General features: G+C 30.9%; 1 protein-coding gene across 2 annotated transcripts; it reads right to left on the bottom strand.

The window, feature by feature from the left end:
- Positions 1–980: 980 nt before the first annotated feature.
- On the bottom strand, positions 981–2,120 carry LOC110632134 (MYB-like transcription factor ETC1). Of its 2 annotated transcripts, XM_021780255.2 has the most exons (4): positions 1,840–2,120; positions 1,645–1,692; positions 1,479–1,563; positions 981–1,384 (listed from the first exon to the last, which is right to left on the bottom strand). In XM_021780255.2, exons 1-4 carry the CDS (start codon positions 1,889–1,891, stop codon positions 1,297–1,299), a joined length of 273 nt encoding a protein of 90 aa, XP_021635947.1. In that variant the 5' UTR covers positions 1,892–2,120; the 3' UTR covers positions 981–1,296. The 2 variants fall into 2 exon arrangements, with proteins under 2 accessions (XP_021635947.1, XP_021635948.1); XM_021780256.2 differs by lacking the exon at positions 1,645–1,692 and having other exon boundaries at positions 1,840–2,108.
- Positions 2,121–17,772: the final 15,652 nt, after the last annotated feature.

Raw genomic sequence — 17,772 nt, forward strand, 5'->3', positions numbered from 1 at the left:
CATTATAAATAGAAATAAATTCATATAATTATACTAGCTAATAATATCTACATAATTATATAATTGACTTATCATAACTATTCATTGTCTATATTTTATATAAAGATATCAGATCATCTATTGAGATATGTTCTTTCTCCCTAATCAATATAATATACTATTCTCTCATATCAACTCTAACTTGAGCATCGGAGGATCCTCACCATACCCGATAAACCTATGCCCCATTTATTTTTTATTTTGCAAGTCCATGTTCACAAGAAATTTCTGTGTACCATAACAAATATCTTATCATATATTTATTTTACTATTTAAGAAAAGTTTTGAAAATAAATAAAAGTTGTAGGCTTTTCTTTTACTATTTTGAAAAATTTTAAAAATGAAAAAAAAAATTATTAAAGTTTAAATCCTTAGCCTTCTTGAACAACGAACATGTGTAATGAATAAAATATTAAGCTAACGATATTTATATGCTAATTGAAAGTCCAATATGGATTTGAGTAAATGAAAAAACAATTTTATCAAAATTCTAATTATAGTCAATACCCCTAATTCTAAGCCATGATAAGTTTCAATTAAGGATAACCAAAATTTACTTGAAATGAAAATAAAATTTATCGAATTGATTTAATTTTAGTAAATTGATTTAATTTAAAATTTTATTTCTTTTTTTAGTAAATTAATTTAATTTTTAATTTTTTTTAAATTCAATAAAATTGAATCGAATAGTTTATTTTTTAAATTAATTATTATTTAATTGAAAATTAAAATTAAAATTAAAAAAATTAAAATTAATATTAAATTTAAAATAAATATAAAAAAAATTAAAATGAAATCTAAATTGATAAATTGAATTGAATCAAACTAAACGATTCAATTCAATTGATTTGTCAAACCAAAACTTACCCTTAGTGTGGATATGATTTTATGTGCATAAATTCTCAAATTTTGGCCTCAACAAATCTATATACAAAGTCTAATGATGTGAATATAATAGCATAATATTCCCTACCGGACTTTGTAAAAATAATTCCGCAAACATTTACAATCACCACAACAGAAGCCAAAAGCTCCCAAACATAAACAACATTACCAAAATGAAGAATCATTCTACAAACATATATTACCATAAAAACCCCATACTTCATTTTCTTCTCTTTTCTTTCTAGCCAAAGAAAGCCTGCAAAGTCCTCCCAATTTTGCCACAATCATCCAAAATTTTGCTGCTCTAATAACCCTATATAAATAATAAGGCAGCACCGTTGAGATCTTTTTGGGCTTTTTTTAAAATTATTTTTATTGACTTGTAGAGTATCTTGAATTCCAGTACTTCTCAATTTCCTCTGCTGTTCTTCCAGGAATTCTTCCAGCAATTAGAGACCACCTACAGGATTAATCATGAATTCTTTCACATGAGCTCATCCATGTATCCAGAAGGTAAATTACAGGGGAAAAAAAGACAAGACATTAAAACTCACCTCTCACCAACCAGATTGTACATCCTAGTAATAAGGGTTTCTTCATCTTCAGAGAATTCAAGCTTAGAATCTTGGCTGGATTCCTCTGCAATTTGAACCCAACAGAAAGCAAAAAGAGCTATTATTTCATACGGGTAGTTTCAGGACAAGAATTATTAACATGTACCTGATAACGGAAAACAAAAACCCAGAAAAATTTTCATATTTTCATCCCCTAGAGGCAACCAGAAAGCAAAACCCAGTAAGAAGAGAAGAAAAATAATCCCAAATGGATAAAAGAAATCAAAAGAATAGAAATCAAAGTCAGCCCCTAGAGTTGAAAACTGAAAGAACAGAGGACTAGTAATTTCAGAATAAATACCTCTAGAATCAACAGAGACATCATCACTAGAGGAGTGATCCAAGTCAGCCATTAGGAGTTGAAACCGTAGGCGAAGAACTTGAAACAAAGAGATAGAAAAAAAGATAATTTCTTTTTCTTTTTAATCTTCTTTATTTCTGTTGTGAAGCTAAAGAATGCAAAGAGACTCTATGGACAATTGCGTGTGAATTGAAAGAGTACTTAATAAATGGAAGGACGGAGAAGAACGGGCGGTGTGAGAATGGTAGGTGAAGGAAAGTGTTGTTAGTCCAACTTTGATAGGTAGTTGGGGGATACTAACCTGCTTGGCTAGTGAGTATATGATTTTACCCTTAGGGAACTTTTGACTATGTCCACTTACCATTTTTCTGTGGGGACACTTAACAGAAATTTTAAAAATTAAAATAATACATATCGTCCTTATATATGTGGGTGTGGATAGATTATGCTTTTATTAATTTAGGCGTGTTTTATAGAAATAAAAGTCAGAAAAAGAAAAGTGACAGAAATTATAAGAAAAATAAAATTTATATAAAAAAATTATTTTTTTTAAACTTTTTTAAAAAATTAAAGAATTTAATTAATTTATTTTTTTATATTTTGATAAAAAAAAGTGATGAGAGAAAATTATTACATTTTTATTAGTATGATTTTCAGGTCTCTAATTGAACTAGAATCATATTGAGTTAAAATTGAATTAAGAATTTATATATATGGTTTTTTAATTTTTTATATATATTATATACTTTTAATATAATTATATATATATATATAATTATAGATTAAATAGAACTTAATATTATATTTTATTTCTTTATTTTTTTTAATAATTTTAATTATAAATACATTAAATTATTTTAGAATTCTTAATATTATAAGAGTATATTACTAAACAAACACATATATATGCTTAATTAATAATTATATTTGTATCTTATAATTAAAAATTATATAATAAATAAATAAATAAATAAATAAAATATATATTATATGATATATTTATACTATTATATTATATAATATACTTAATCTAAAATTATATATTATATATGAAAATATATTATATGATATATTATGTATTAATAACTCATTTCAAAATTTAAATGCTAACTCAAGTATTATTTTTTATAGAAATAATTATATAAAATTATTTTAAGAATTAAGAATTAAATAGGAATCGAAGAATTAAAAATTGAAACAATGAAAAACTAAATTGTACCAAAATTTCAATTTGGTTCTGACTCTTAGACAAATCCCATACTAGAATTGGAACCACATACCTTGTGTCCACATTAAGTAAATCAAATTATATTAAAAATAACTATTGTAGAGAAATGATAACATGGAGGGAAAACAGAAAATTTAACATTAGATTCCACTCGTTTTCACTCAATTGGATAGAAAACAAAATGGTTCAGAATACTCTTTGAGCATTTTTCATACAATTTCTCACAATTTTTTTTTTCTCCTTCTTTTGACAAAACAGAGGAATTAAAATTTTATTTTTTTTCCTTCTTCCTTTTTCTTCCAATAAAATAATGGAATTACTTTTTTTTTTTCCTTTCTTAGCCATTCTCTTTTCTCTTTTTCTCGCTACAAAACAGGTCCATAACGAGTTTAAAGATACACTTTTTATTAAATGGAATAAACTTTAACTTTAATTGAAAAATCAAATCAATTTTATTAATTTTTAATTTAATTTTTTATTTATTAATTAAAAATTAAAAATTTCAATTTTATTCAATTAATTCTATTAAAGAAAGTTGAACTAACCTAACTAAAAGAAATTTTAAAGTCCATATATGTGTGTGTAGGTTGTAGCTAATATGTGTCTTAAACTCTTATGGCCCTGAAGCTCTCACCCCAAAACTCATGCTTAATTGGCAAGAAGCCAAGAGCCTAAAATCTAGAGCCCATAGGATTTGAGTTAAAATATTAAAAACTTCAAACTTTATTTGGGAGAAGTTAAAATAATGTTTATTAAAGTCAATTTTTAAAAAGCTAAAAGCATCTTCTTGACTACTCATATTTATTTAAAAAAATCACTTGACACCTCCACCTTTAGTAGTATTCTATTTTGAAACTTAAACTTTATTAAAGTGTAACTATTTAACCTTCACTTTGCACGAAAAATCACTTGGCACCTTTACTTATAGTTACATTCGATTTGACACCTAGATTTTATAAAACTATATCTATCAAAACCTTGAAATCTCCGTCAACAAAATGCATGAATGTAGGCTCAATTACGTGATTGAGGATGATACAATATTATTGTTGAAATTGTATAATTATAAAATTAAATTATAGTAACTACTCTAATTCCCTCTCCTCTCATTTTCTCTTCACAAAAACTCCACTAAATTGAGCACTCTTGATCATAATATGAAGTTAAGGCTGAGGGAGTTTGATTGGTGCATGCCTTGCTTTCATTGTGAAGAGTAAAGAAAACTTTGTATATTTCAATGCTTGACATAAAACTTATGTTTACAAGATATAAATAAGGTTACAGCAGATGAAAGAGAACTAAAAGAAAAATACAAGAGGTTACAATAATAAGATAATTACAAAGGTTATAATGATAACAAGAAGATAAACATAATCTAAACTAATTCTTGTTGTTATCTTTAATACGTCCCCATAAGATGGTGGTTCCATCAGAGACATTGATCTTGTAATGAAGATGAGTAAGAACTAGTCGGGAGACGGGTTTTATTAAAACATCAGCACATTAGTCCTTAGAAGAGATGTGCTAAATTGAAAGAAGCTTTTGTTGGACTTTTTCATGGACATAGTGGGAGTGAAAAACTGGGTTTGTGCATAGGTAAGTTGTCCCTATATTGTCACAATAAAGGATAGGAGGGTTTAGATAGAATAACACTAAGTTCTTAAGGTAGAGACTCAAGCCATGTGATTTTAGCTAAAGCAACAGCCAATGAACGATATTAGCTTTAGTGGAGGATCTTGCCATTGTTCGTTACTTCTTAGACACCCATGAAACTGATAAATCACAAAGTCTATCAACATGATGACTAGCCTTGAGTTAATCAACCAAGGCTTATGTTGTGTTGGAGATACAACAAAGACATTAGCAATTGGGAAATTGAACCCTTGTGATCGAGCTTTGTTATACTGCTTAATAATATGACTAAAGGCATCACAAAATTGACATGAATTGGAGAAGTGCGATTAGTCTAATGATTGCATGTGCGATTGTGTGAGTTTGGTGTCCATCCTTAACTAAACCAATTTGAAATTTTGATTTCATGGATTAAACTCACGCGTCATGCGATCTGAATTTGAATACCGATTAACAGTGTTTTTCTTCACAAAGTGGGCATAAAGAATTTGCTGATCAATCCTTTATGTTTCATGCTTAAGAAAATCATCATAATCAATAAGTTTGTCATGCAATTCTTCAAAAGAAATTGGTGTTTCTCGAACATGAATAGCAGTTGTGATTTCCTTAAAATCACTGCCAATCCCATTGAGAACATGGATTGCTATGTCATCATTAAAGAGCAACTATCGATTAGGGTAAGATCATCAACAATTGCCTTGATAGTTTGAAGGTATTTAAATATTGGTTTGGTCGCACGAGACATAGTGAATTTTTCCTTAAGATGCATCAACCGTGAACAAGATTTATTAGCAAATAGAGTGGCAAGCTTTTCCCAAACATCTTTCGAACTTTAAGTAGAAGCAATGAGATATATTATGGATTTAATGATAGAAGCAATAATAGCATGAAAGAGTAATTGATGTTGACGCACCAAGAGAAAATATGTCGAATTTGGTTAAAATTTGTCTTTATCAGTTATTTTTTATGGAGGACATAGTGTGGTACCATCTATACAGCCAAACAAGTCATAACCTATCAGTAAGGTATAAAATTGAGCTCTCCAAGATGGGTAGTTTGTTGTTGTGAGTTTCAAAGGTATTTGTGTGACCGCATTGATAGAGATGAGATCATCATTTGTTTTGAATGAAATAAGAGAATAAGAGGAAGGTGTTGCCATGCTAAAAAAGGAAAGAGGCTTGTTTAAACACTTACAGGCTTTGATACTGATACCATAAAGGGTAAAGAAAACTCTGTATATTTCAATACTTAACATACAACTTATGTTTACAAGATATAAATAAGATTACAGCAGATGCAAGAGAACTAAAAGATAAATATAAGAGGTTACAATGATAAGATAATTACAAGAGGTTACAATGATAAAAAGAAGACAAACACAATCTAAACTAATTCTTACTGTTATCCTTAATACATTGGTCATCGGAAATGGTTAGTATGGCTGCTTGAAGTTTCTATCTTATTACGTATCATCGAGAGTGAAAAAAGCCTTTAGTGTTGTCGTTGATGTCGTCTGAGTGCTCCCTTGCCATCGTTAATGTCATTAAAGCGCATTAATACAAATCACTAATTGCAAAGGGTTAAATGCTTACATTTAATATCAAATGGGATGAAAATAAAAGTGAATGTGTCAAATGACTTTTCGTGCAAAAGTCAAGAGTTAAATAGTTTTACTTTTATAAAAATTTAGGAGTCAAATAGGATGTAACTAAAGGTGGGGTGCCAAGTGACTTTTTAAATAAAAGTCAGGAATTAAATGATGCATTCGACTTTTTTTAAAATAAAACTTTTTATGATTTTTAAACTTTCATAATTTTTTATTGTTCAAGAGGAGATAAAGGTTTTGAAGAGAAAATATTCTCAATTCACTAATTTGATGAGTTAAAATATAGATATTTTTAGAGATTCAAAACTTAAACTTCGAGAATCTTACTTTAAAAAACTATAGGTTCTTCCAAACACAAATCCACAGTTTTCAAATCTTAAAAAAACCTTCCCTTACCTTATAAAACCTCATTCAAAACATAGTAAATGCTCTTTTCTAAATTATCCTCTTCTGTGTTTTGACTTCTCTCCTTCTTTCGTGTACTACATGTGTAGTGACAGCCCCCTTTTATAGTTTCTTCCCTCTCTTTAGCTCACCCTACCTTTCTCTTCCATGGTTCTTGACCTTCCTTCCCTTTCTCCTTATTAGTTTAAAGGATTTTCTTTTATATTTGCCTTACATATACTCAAATTTATTTCTTAAATATCAATCATGAAAATCAAATTCAAAATAATAGATTAAAAATAAATCTAAACTATTAAATATTCAAATTAACTTGCTTATTGCTTAGTTAAGAAAGATCCTTTTTTGGAGAAAGTAGTTGAGAAGTCATTAACTTTTCATCTTGTATGTTGGATTACTAATTTAATAATGATGGTAAATACTTGATTAAAATATTGCTACCATGTCAATGACTTGTGGTGAATTTGACAAAATTAGGTAAGCATGAATTGAATTGCTTATTATATTTTTCATTACAATAAATACATGGATAGTAGACTTGATTAAGACCCTATTCAGAAATAAAATTAAATTAAAATTGAATCGATTTAATTTATAATTAAAATTATGTAGGAATTGGTCAATACTGAATTGATTAAAATTGACTTTGAATCGGATTAAAATCATATTGAAATTAATCGATTTTGTTTCAAGTCAAACTTAAAATTTTATTTTAAACAATTCGAAAAAAATATTTTGATCAAAACCAAAATCATATCAGAATTAAAATTGAAACTAAATTAAAATTAGAGGGGATCCTGTAGTCTGATTTCAGTACCTAAATCTTGATTCTGAACCATCAAAGCTGACCTTTTGGTTAGGTCTAATTGATAGTCTAATTAGCAAATCGAAATGGCAATGAATATAGTATTTTGTAAATCAGATTCCATTGGTAATCCTATCAGTAAATGGCATATTTTTCACAATATTGATTAAAATATTAGCTTAGATAAGACTATAAAGTAAATATTAGCTACTAATATACTTTGAAAGTGTTTGTGTTGAGTTTGAGGCCATAGACTCAAAATTGCCAAATTGCTTCAAATCAAGGTTAAGGAAGAGCAACATAAGGAAGCAAACATTTATGGGAACCTACAATGTAACTTTTATTTATTTTATATCTTGCAAATCTCATTTTATTAATTATGTTGGCTCAAGTCTTGGTGGTACTAAGAATATCTTGTTCAACTTAGTTTTCACCTAATTTTTTATCAAGAGAAAATTAAATGAATTTTTCAAAAATGCAAAATTAATTTTGAAAAGCATTTTAGTTGCAAAATGCATTGAATTAACTTTCCAATGGCTCAAACGGATCAAAAATTCGAGTTCAAATTAAAAAGTTATGAGTTTTTTAAACTCTTAATTTCTTAGTGTCTTTACTTATAACTTTTTCTTGACCAAAGGAGACTAAAGTGAAATTTTCGCATTTGAGAAATGCAAATTTGTTTTTGAAAGTGTTTTCATTGAAAAGTTTATCAAATTAGCTTTCCAACGGTTCAAACAGATTGAAAATCCGAGTTCCGGTCAAAAAGTTATGCATTTTCGAAGCCTAAGTGCCCTTTTGACACTTTCTGTCCAGAGAGCACTTCGACAGCCAAAAGTGGGAAGTTCGGCTACTGAAGTTCACTCTTTAAATCATGGTTTTTGAGCATTAAAAGTTATTTTGTCCAGAGAGCACTCTGGCAGTCGAAAGTGGGATCTCCGACAGCCAAAAGTGGGATCTTTAGCAGCCGAAAGTGACTTTTCAAAAGCTATTTTTTGGCGCTTCAACCTTCGGCAACTGAAGTAAATAACTCCGACAGCTGAACCTGAGTTTCTACAACTCGATAAAATAGAGCTTTAGGTGGTTGGATGGCTAGTTTTGCATTTAATGCACCCCCAATGGCTATTTTCTTGTAAAAACTATAAATAGGCACCATTTATAACTGGAAACAAGTTTTGACACAACAATCTTTTAGAAATTTTTTTTGTTCTAAAGATTTTCTTCATTCTCTCTCTCTAGAACTTGAGCTACCATAGTTAATGTTGAGAATTTGATATTTGAGTTATAAATTCTTTGTTCTAAGAGTTCATTTAAGGTTGTTGTGAGCACTTATTATAATTTTGAGTGTGATAGAGCTTTAAATAGCTCTTGAGTATAAAGGGATTTATAAAAGAGCAAGGGTTTGCTCTTGTGGTGATTGTAAGGGGTTTATTCTTCATCCATAGAAGAATTTTAGTGGAGTTAACTCTCAAGGAGGGCCTTGAGGAAAGGATGTAGGCTTGGGATAGCCGAACCTCTATAAATCTCTTGTGTCATCATTCTTCCTTTGCTCTTCTTTTTGTTTAAATTTTTTTTAATCTTTAATTTTGCAATTAGAACCCAATTCACTCCCCCTCTTGGGTTGCTACAAGGGACAACAAGTAGTATTAGAGCTGGTCTCCATTCAAAGACTTAATCATCTTGGAGCAAAGATCAATGGCAACCCTCAATGCACAAGAAGGTCAATCGATAGTAAAACCCCCTTTCTTTGATGGACATGATTTTCTCTATTGGAAGAATAGGATGTATTGCTTCCTTAAATTAGAAGAAGTGGATTTATGGGATATAATTGAAAGTGTTCCCTTCATTCCTATCAAAGTAGTAGATGGTGAGCATGTGCCAAAGACAAAGGGTGAATGGAGTAAGCATGATAAGTATTTGTTTTCTTTGAATATAAGAGCTATGCATATGTTGAGAATTTCTTTAAATGATTTTTCTTATGCTAAACTTTCTAAATACTCCAATGCTAAAGATATATGGGATTCTCTTGATTCTATGTATAATTCTAACCATTGTTGTCAAGTTGATGAAGTTGAGTACACCAAAAACTATTCCTCTCATCAACAAATGAAGCAAATGCCACAAGTGGATAATGCTCATGAACAAAGCTTCAAAGAACACTCTATGATTGACATGTGCTTAATTGCTTTAGAAGACGATGAAAAAGAATCAAGAAGAACAAGAAGCATGGAATGTACAATATCCACAAGATGTAAAGGTGAAAAGATGAATGATGAAGTTGCCAACATGTGCTTCATGGCAATGGAGGAAAGCTCTAATGAGGTAACTTTAAATGATGATATTGTTGAATTTTCCTATGATGAACTAGTTAGTGCTCTTAAAGCTATGAATAATGAACTAGAACTAAGTTACAAGAAAAATAAGCTCTTGAAAAAGGAAGTAGTTAGTTTGAGGAAGGAAAATGAGACCTTAACCAAGGATGATAAACCTTTAGGGGATGATATGCAAAAATCCTTAAATGAGTTCTCATTAGAAAATGAGAAATTGAAGAATGAAATTATTGAGCTAAAAACTTCTCTTTCTAAATTTGCGAAAAGAAATGAAAAACTTGATGCAATTTTGGACTCTCAAAGGTCTCCTAGCATCAAGTATGGACTTGGCTATAGTAAATTTGCCCAAGCACCTCCTTCCAAGACCATCTTTATTAAAGCATCTAGTTTTAATAAGCCTAGTCCCCAAGTGCCTAGTCCAGTGTCCAATCCTAAAGGACAAGAGTTAAAGAAATTTCGTCGTAATGAAACTAGAAAGACTTCATTTCATCAACATGCTCCTAGACAAAATGTAAATAGGACATATACATCTAGGAGAGTTGTATCTAGGCCAAATCTTCATAGGGAACATGCTACTAGGCCTCATAACTATCATCACACTAACCATGCCTCATGCTCACATTCACATAATAGACACAAAAAGAATAGTCTCATGAGACCATATTCACACTTTCATGCATATAGACCAAGAATAAGATGGTTCAATGGTCATTGTCACTATTGTGGCAAGTTTGGTCACGCCAATTATAGGTGTGCTATTAGGAAAATCCATCTTGGATATGGTAGAATATTTAATTTTAATGATGGAACTAGTAACCCCCAAGGACCCAAGTACATTTGGGTACCTAAAGTAAATTGAATTGTCATGTGTAGGTGTGCTTGAAATCCTCAAAACTTGAAAGCAAGTGGTACTTGGATAGTGGATGTTCAAGACACATGACCAGAAATGCCAATCTCTTCCTTTCACTTGAAAAGAAAGATGGAGGTGGGCAAGTGACTTTTGGTGATAATGGTAAAGGTAAAATTGTGGGAATAGGTAAGGTTGGTAAGGACAACTCCCCTATTCTTGACAAAGTGCTTTTGGTTGATAGTTTAAAACATAATTTGCTTAGTGTTAGTCAATTATGTGATAAGGGCTGTAAAGTTATTTTTAAGTCCAAATCTTGCTTTGTGTCTAGGACAAGTGATAATAAAATGTTGTTTATTGGTGAAAGAATTGAAAATATTTATGTTATTGATTTGCATGCTTTGTCTAACAAAGATGTTAAGTGCTTTGTTTCTATTAGTGATGACTCTTAGACTTGGTATAGAAGGCTTGCACATGCTAGTATGGACCTTCTTGCAAACTTAAACAAGGATGAGCTAGTTGATTTGCTGCTAAAGATCAAGTTTCAAAAGGATAAGGTGTGTAATGCATGCCAAAGGGGTAAACAAGTCAAGAGCTCTTTTAAATCTATTCATAAGGTATCTACTTCTAGACCCCTTCAATTGTTGCATATGGATTTGTTTGCTCCTACTAGAATAGCTAGCTTAGATGGTGCATATTATGCCTCAGTGATTGTTTATGACTACTCTAGATATACTTGAGTTGCATTCCTTGCTCATAAGGATGAATGTTTTGATATTTTTGAGAGATTTTCAAAAAGGGTTCAAAATGAAAAAGATTTTCAAATATCTTCTATTAGGAGTGATAATGGTAGAGAATTTGAAAATGAGAAATTTGATAAGTTTTGTAACTCACTAGGGATCACTCATAATTTTTCTTCTCCTAGGACTCCCTAACAAAATGGTGTTGTTGAAAGAAAAAATAAAACTCTTTTAGACATGGGGAGGACTATGTTAAATGAATATAATTTGCCTACTTATTTTTAGGTGAAAGCTATTAATACGGCTTGTTATGTTTCAAATAGAGTTTTGATTAGACCTATTTTAAAGAAAACTCCTTATGAGCTATGGAATGGCAAGAAACCTAAAATAGGTTATTTTAGAGTTTTTAGTTGTAAATGCTTCATTTTGAATACCAAAGATAATTTAAATAAATTTAGCTCCAAAACTGATGAAGGTATCTTCTTGGAGTACTCTACACCTAGTAAAGCATATAGAGTCTTCAATAAGAGAACCTTAGTTATTTAGGAGTCAATGCATGTCATATTTGATGAAGCTAACCCCTTTGGTCCTAGAAAGGATATTTCTTGTGATGATGATGTTGTAGGTAATCTTAATGAGTTGACTCTTGAAGATCCTCAATCTAGTGGAATTCAATATCAACACATGGAAGATCCCTTGAAGGACTTGGGAGTTGATCAAGTTGAGCTTCAAGAGCAACAAAGTCAACCAGTTCCATATCAAGAAGTCCAACAAGATCTACCCAAAAATTGGACATTTAAGAAGGATCATTCTAAAGACCTAATCATTGGTGATACATCAAAAGGGGTAACAATTAGATCCTCTCTTAGAAATATATGTAATAACCTTGCATTCATTTCTCAAATAGAACCTAGAAGCATAGATGAGGCCATTAATGATGAGAGTTGGGCATTTGCAATGCAAGAGAAGCTCAATTAGTTTGAAAGGAATAAGGTTTGGATCTTAGTTCCTAGGCCAAAGGACCATCCATTCATAGGCACCAAATGGGTGTTTAGAAATAAATTAGATGAGGATGGAAACATAACTAGGAATAAAGCTAGGTTAGTAGCCAAAGGCTATAACCAAGAGGAGGGCAATGACTATGATGAAACCTCTGCCCCTGTAGCTAGATTAGAAGCCATTAGAATCTTGCTTGCATATGCATTATACATGAATTTTAAGCTTTTCCAAAAGGATGTTAAAAGTGCTTTTCTAAATGGTTTTATTGATGAGGAGATATATGTTGAGCAACCTCCTGGTTTTGAAAATCATGAGTTTCCAAACCATGTTTTTAAATTAACTAAAGCCTTGTATGGTTTGAAACAAGCTCCTAGAGCTTGGTATGAATGGCTTAGTAACTTTCTTTTGCAAAATGGTTTTTCAAAAGGAAAAGTTGATACAACTCTTTTTATTAAAAATCATGAAACTGACATCCTTATAGTACATATATATGTTGATGATATTATATTTGGTGCTACTGATGAGTGTTTGTGTGAAGAGTTTGCTAATACCATGAAGAGTGAGTTTGAGATGAGCATGATAGGAGAACTCAAGTTCTTCCTTGGGCTTCAATCCAAGCAAGCTAAGGATGGCATCTTCATCAACCAAGCCAAGTACACCAAAGAATTGATCAAGATATTTGGGATAGAGAATAGCAAGCCAAGTAGAACTCCAATGAGCACAAACACCAAACTTGACAAGGATGAAAAAGGAATACCGATTGATGAAAAGTTTTAAGAGGTATGATCGGTAGTCTCTTATATCTCACAGCTAGTAGATCAGATATTATGTTTTTTGTATGTTTATGTGCACATTTTCAATCATGTCCTAAAGAGTCTCATTTGCATGCTGTTAAATGTATTCTCAAATACTTGAATAGTACATTGCATTTAGGTCTATGGTATCCTAGAAATGCATCCTTTGATTAATGTTCCTACTCGGATGCTGACTTTGCTGGAAGCATCCTTAATAGGAAGAGTGCCTCAGGTACTTGTCAACTCCTAGAACACTCTTTAGTTTCTTGGTGTAGCAAAAAACAAAACTTGGTTGCACTTTCCACGGCTAAAGCCGAATATGTGGCTGCGGGTCTTTGTTGTAGCCAAATACTTTGGATCAAGCAACAATTGAGAGACTTCAAAGTATCTCTGGCTCACATTCCTATTAAATGTGATAACACAGGTGTAATCAATTTGACCAAGAACCCCATACAACATTCTAGAACCAAGCATATAAACATTAGACATTATTTTATACGTGATCATGTATTGAACGGTGATGTTGTTCTTGAGTTTGTTGATACAAATCACCAATTAGCTGATATCTTTACAAAACCTTTGTGTGAAAATAGGTTTAATTTCATTAAGAGAGAATTAGGCATGCTTGACAACCTTGATGCTTGAGATTGTGATTTACTGTTCACGTTACTGTTCACATGAACAAAATATGGGTTTCCTATTTTTGGCTGCCATATGATCACAATACTATTCCTCATTAATTTAGATTATTCTCCTTGATTGTTTTATAAAAGTTATTTGCCAAAATTCTATTGTTGATTTGGATAGACTCCTTGATGGTTTTACAAGTCCTATGCAAATGAAATTAGTGAATTTGTATTAAAGTCTTCTTAGCTCTTTGCAGGTGATTCTTGAGAATAGTTGTTTATGCTGCCTCTAGATTGAGCATACACTAGATAGGTGGTTTAAGTGTCTAAACAATATAGTTATATTCATGATAGGATTCAAATCCAATAAGCTATGCCTTGTCTTAGAATTGAACCTTGTAAGTTTGCCATTATATGAAGTGCTTCTGTAATCTTTAAGAACATATGGCATGGTAGTATCTTTCCTTCTAGAGTGTATTTTGATGATGCCAAAATGGGGAGATGTATAGCTAGTGGATGAATAGTTTCAAATTTTAGGCTTTAAACATGATATATAAATGATGATTTAGTGGGATACATGTTGGTAATTCTTTGATACATATTCTGGATTGTTTTTTATATAAAAATAACTTTGCATCATCATTCACCTAGGACTAAGTCAAAGCCTCTCTTATGTGCTCTCCAAAATCTATTTATTAAGGGACAAATTGTTTTTGACAGGGGGGGTACATTAAGAGGGAGAATTTTTGAAAAACACACACTTCACTTGTGCTTAATTTTTCTCATTCATTGATTGTTTGTCATCTTCAAAAAGGGGGAGATTGTTGAACCTAGGTGTCTTAACCATGTTTTGATGATAATAAATAATTAGTGTGCTACTAATATACTTTGCAAGTGTTTGTATTGAGTTTGTAGGCCATAGACTCAAAATTGCCAAATTGCTTCAAATCAAGGTTAAGAAAGAGCAACATAAGGAAGCAAACATTTATAGAAACCTACAATGTAACTTTTATTTATTTTATATCTTGTAAATCTCATTTCATTAATTATGTTAGCTCAAGTCTAGGTGATACTAAAGAATATCTTGTTCAACTTAGTTTTCACCTAATTTTTTTTCAAGAGAAAATTAAATAAATTTTTCAAAAATGAAAAATTAATTTTGAAAAGTATTTTAATTGCAAAATACATTGAATTAACTTTCCAATGGCTCAAACGGATCAAAAATCCGAGTTCGGATAAAAAAGTTATGAGTTTTTAAACTCTCAATTTCTTAGTGTCTTTACTTGTAACTTTTTCTTGACCAAGGGGGACTAAAATGAAATTTTCATATTTGAGAAATGCAAATTTGTTTTTGAAAGTGTTTTCATTGAAAATTTTATCAAATTAGCTTTCCAACGGTTTAAACGGATTGAAAATCAGAGTTCCGGTCAAAAAGTTATGCATTTTCAAAGCCTAAGTGCCCTTTTGACATTTTCTGTCCAGAGAGCATTTCGGCAGTGGAAAGTTCGGCTGCCGAAGTTCACTCTTTAAATTATAGTTTTTTAGCATTAAAAGTAATTTTGTCTAGAGAGCACTTCGGCAGCCGAAAGTGGAAACTTCGGCAGCCGAAAATGACTTTTCAAAAGCTGTTTTTTGGCGATTCAACCTTCGGCAGCCCAAGTAAATAACTCCAACAGCCGAACTTGGGTTTCTGCAACTCGATAAAACAGAGCTTTGGGTGGTTGAATGGCTAGTTTTGCATTTAATGCACCACCAACGGCTATGTTCTTGCAAAAACTATAAATAGGCACAATTTATGACTGGAAACAAGTTTTGACACAACAATCTTTTGGAAATTTATTGTGTTCTAAAGATTTTCTTCATTCTCTCTCTCTAGAACTTGAGCTACCATAGTTAATGTTGAGAATTTGATATTTGAGTTGTAAATTCTTTATTCTGAAAGTTCATTTAAGGTTGTTGTGAGCACTTATTATAATTTTGAGTGTGATAAAGCTTTAAATAGCTCTTGAGTGTAAAGGGACTTGTAAAAGAGCAAGGGTTTGCTCTTGTGGTGATTGTAAGAGGTTTATTCTTCACCCAAAGAAGAATTTTAGTAGAATTAACTCTCAAGGAGGGCCTTGAGGAGATGACGTAGGCTTGGGATAGCCGAACCTCTATAAATCTCTTGTGTCATCATTCTTCCTTTGCTCGTCTTTGTTTTTAAATTTATTTTAATCTTTAATTTTGTAATTAGAATCCAATTCACCCCCCTTCTTGGGTTGCTACAAGGGACAACAATCCATATCTTCCCAAAACCTTTGTTTACTCTCACTATCTAGTCCTATTTATGGGGTATAAGCACTAACTACATTTATTGTTTCTCCTTCTAGTACTAGCTTTACTAATATAATTCTATCTCCTACTCTTTTCACAGCTGTTACAGCATCTTTCAATGTCCTGTCTATGATTATGCCCACTTCATTCTTATTTCTCTCCTTTTCGGTAAACCACAGTTTGTACCATGAATTACCCACTTCCTTGCTTTTCTTTCCTACCTTTTTAGTCTCCTGAATGCAAGCAATATTCACCTTTCTCATTTTTAAGGTATCCACAAGCTCCATTAATTTTCCTGTAAGTGATCCAACATTCTAAGTACGAACCATGATTCTCCTCCTATCATATTCCTTCCTAATTGATCTCTTTCTATGATATCTTCTATTGTTCTCCATACCTATCTTGTGTTCTGTTTCACAATCTGTTCTACCATTTGTCCTATGGACTAATTTCTTCACCCACACCCATTCATGATGTGGAAATTATTGCTCATTTAACACCACACTAGGGCGTCGATATGGCGCGTCGCTTTTGGTGAACGCCCTATATCTTTGCATATTTCTCACTACACCCGAGCTCCGATGTAGCGCGTCGTAAGTAGAGGACGCCCCAACGTTTATATCATTTGAATCTATATCATAAGGTGTAACGAAATTTTTACGCTAATTGTCACCTACCGTAACTCTCCTCCTTTATCCGGGTTTGGGACTGGCTAAGCGCAAATTACTTAGAAGGAGTTATTATTTCATTTAGTTATATTTTTTTTTAAATAAGAGAATTAAAGGAATTGGAATTCAAATATGATTTGTGTGATGAATGATAAGCCTTCAACTATTAGACTAAAATTTTAAAATGTATGATTTATTTATTTTATAAGTTCAAGATTTTTATATTTTTGATATGGCATTTAAAAGTTGATTTACAATGAAAAAAAATACCCAACTGACGGTAATATTAAAACTAAGATTAATAAAAATATATATGTATATTTTTTCTCATTGAACTTGACTAATAACAAAATCAAACAAGTTGATTAGAATAAATGATCAAAGAAGATGAGTTGGACGATTGATTGAAAATCCAGGGAGTGGAGCTCAGATGGTGATAGGGTGTGAGAGAAATACACCCAAGTGAGAGTTAGAGGGAAAATAAAACATGTTTGGTGGCTTTTTTTCTATTTTTTTTTATCGAATGTTTGGTGGACTTTTTTTTTTCCTTCATGGTGGGCTTTTTTTTTTTTTTTTTCTTCTTTGTAAATTGGAAAAGAAGTAATTAGGATAACACCAAACGATAACGAAGAAGTCGCCAAAGACGCAACGACTTAGTAATCTAATTTTCCCCTCCCAAAATATCTACAATTACCAAACAGTCAAACACCTTGACTTACATACCTACTAGGGAACACAGTAATAATTAATATAAATATAAAAATAAATATATATTTTTATAATTTGATTTTTCAATTATAATTTAAATTTTATTTCTTTATTTTCTTACTTTTTAAATAATGATAAATTCTCATTATTAAATATTTTTTTAGAATTTTTTAAATTAATTTAATTTAAATCATATTTTTGTTTTAGTAATAATTTTTTAAATTAATTTATGATATAA

This window comes from Hevea brasiliensis, chromosome 7 (assembly GCF_030052815.1).
Source record: "Hevea brasiliensis isolate MT/VB/25A 57/8 chromosome 7, ASM3005281v1, whole genome shotgun sequence".
In the NCBI taxonomy this organism is placed as follows: Eukaryota; Viridiplantae; Streptophyta; class Magnoliopsida; order Malpighiales; family Euphorbiaceae; genus Hevea; species Hevea brasiliensis.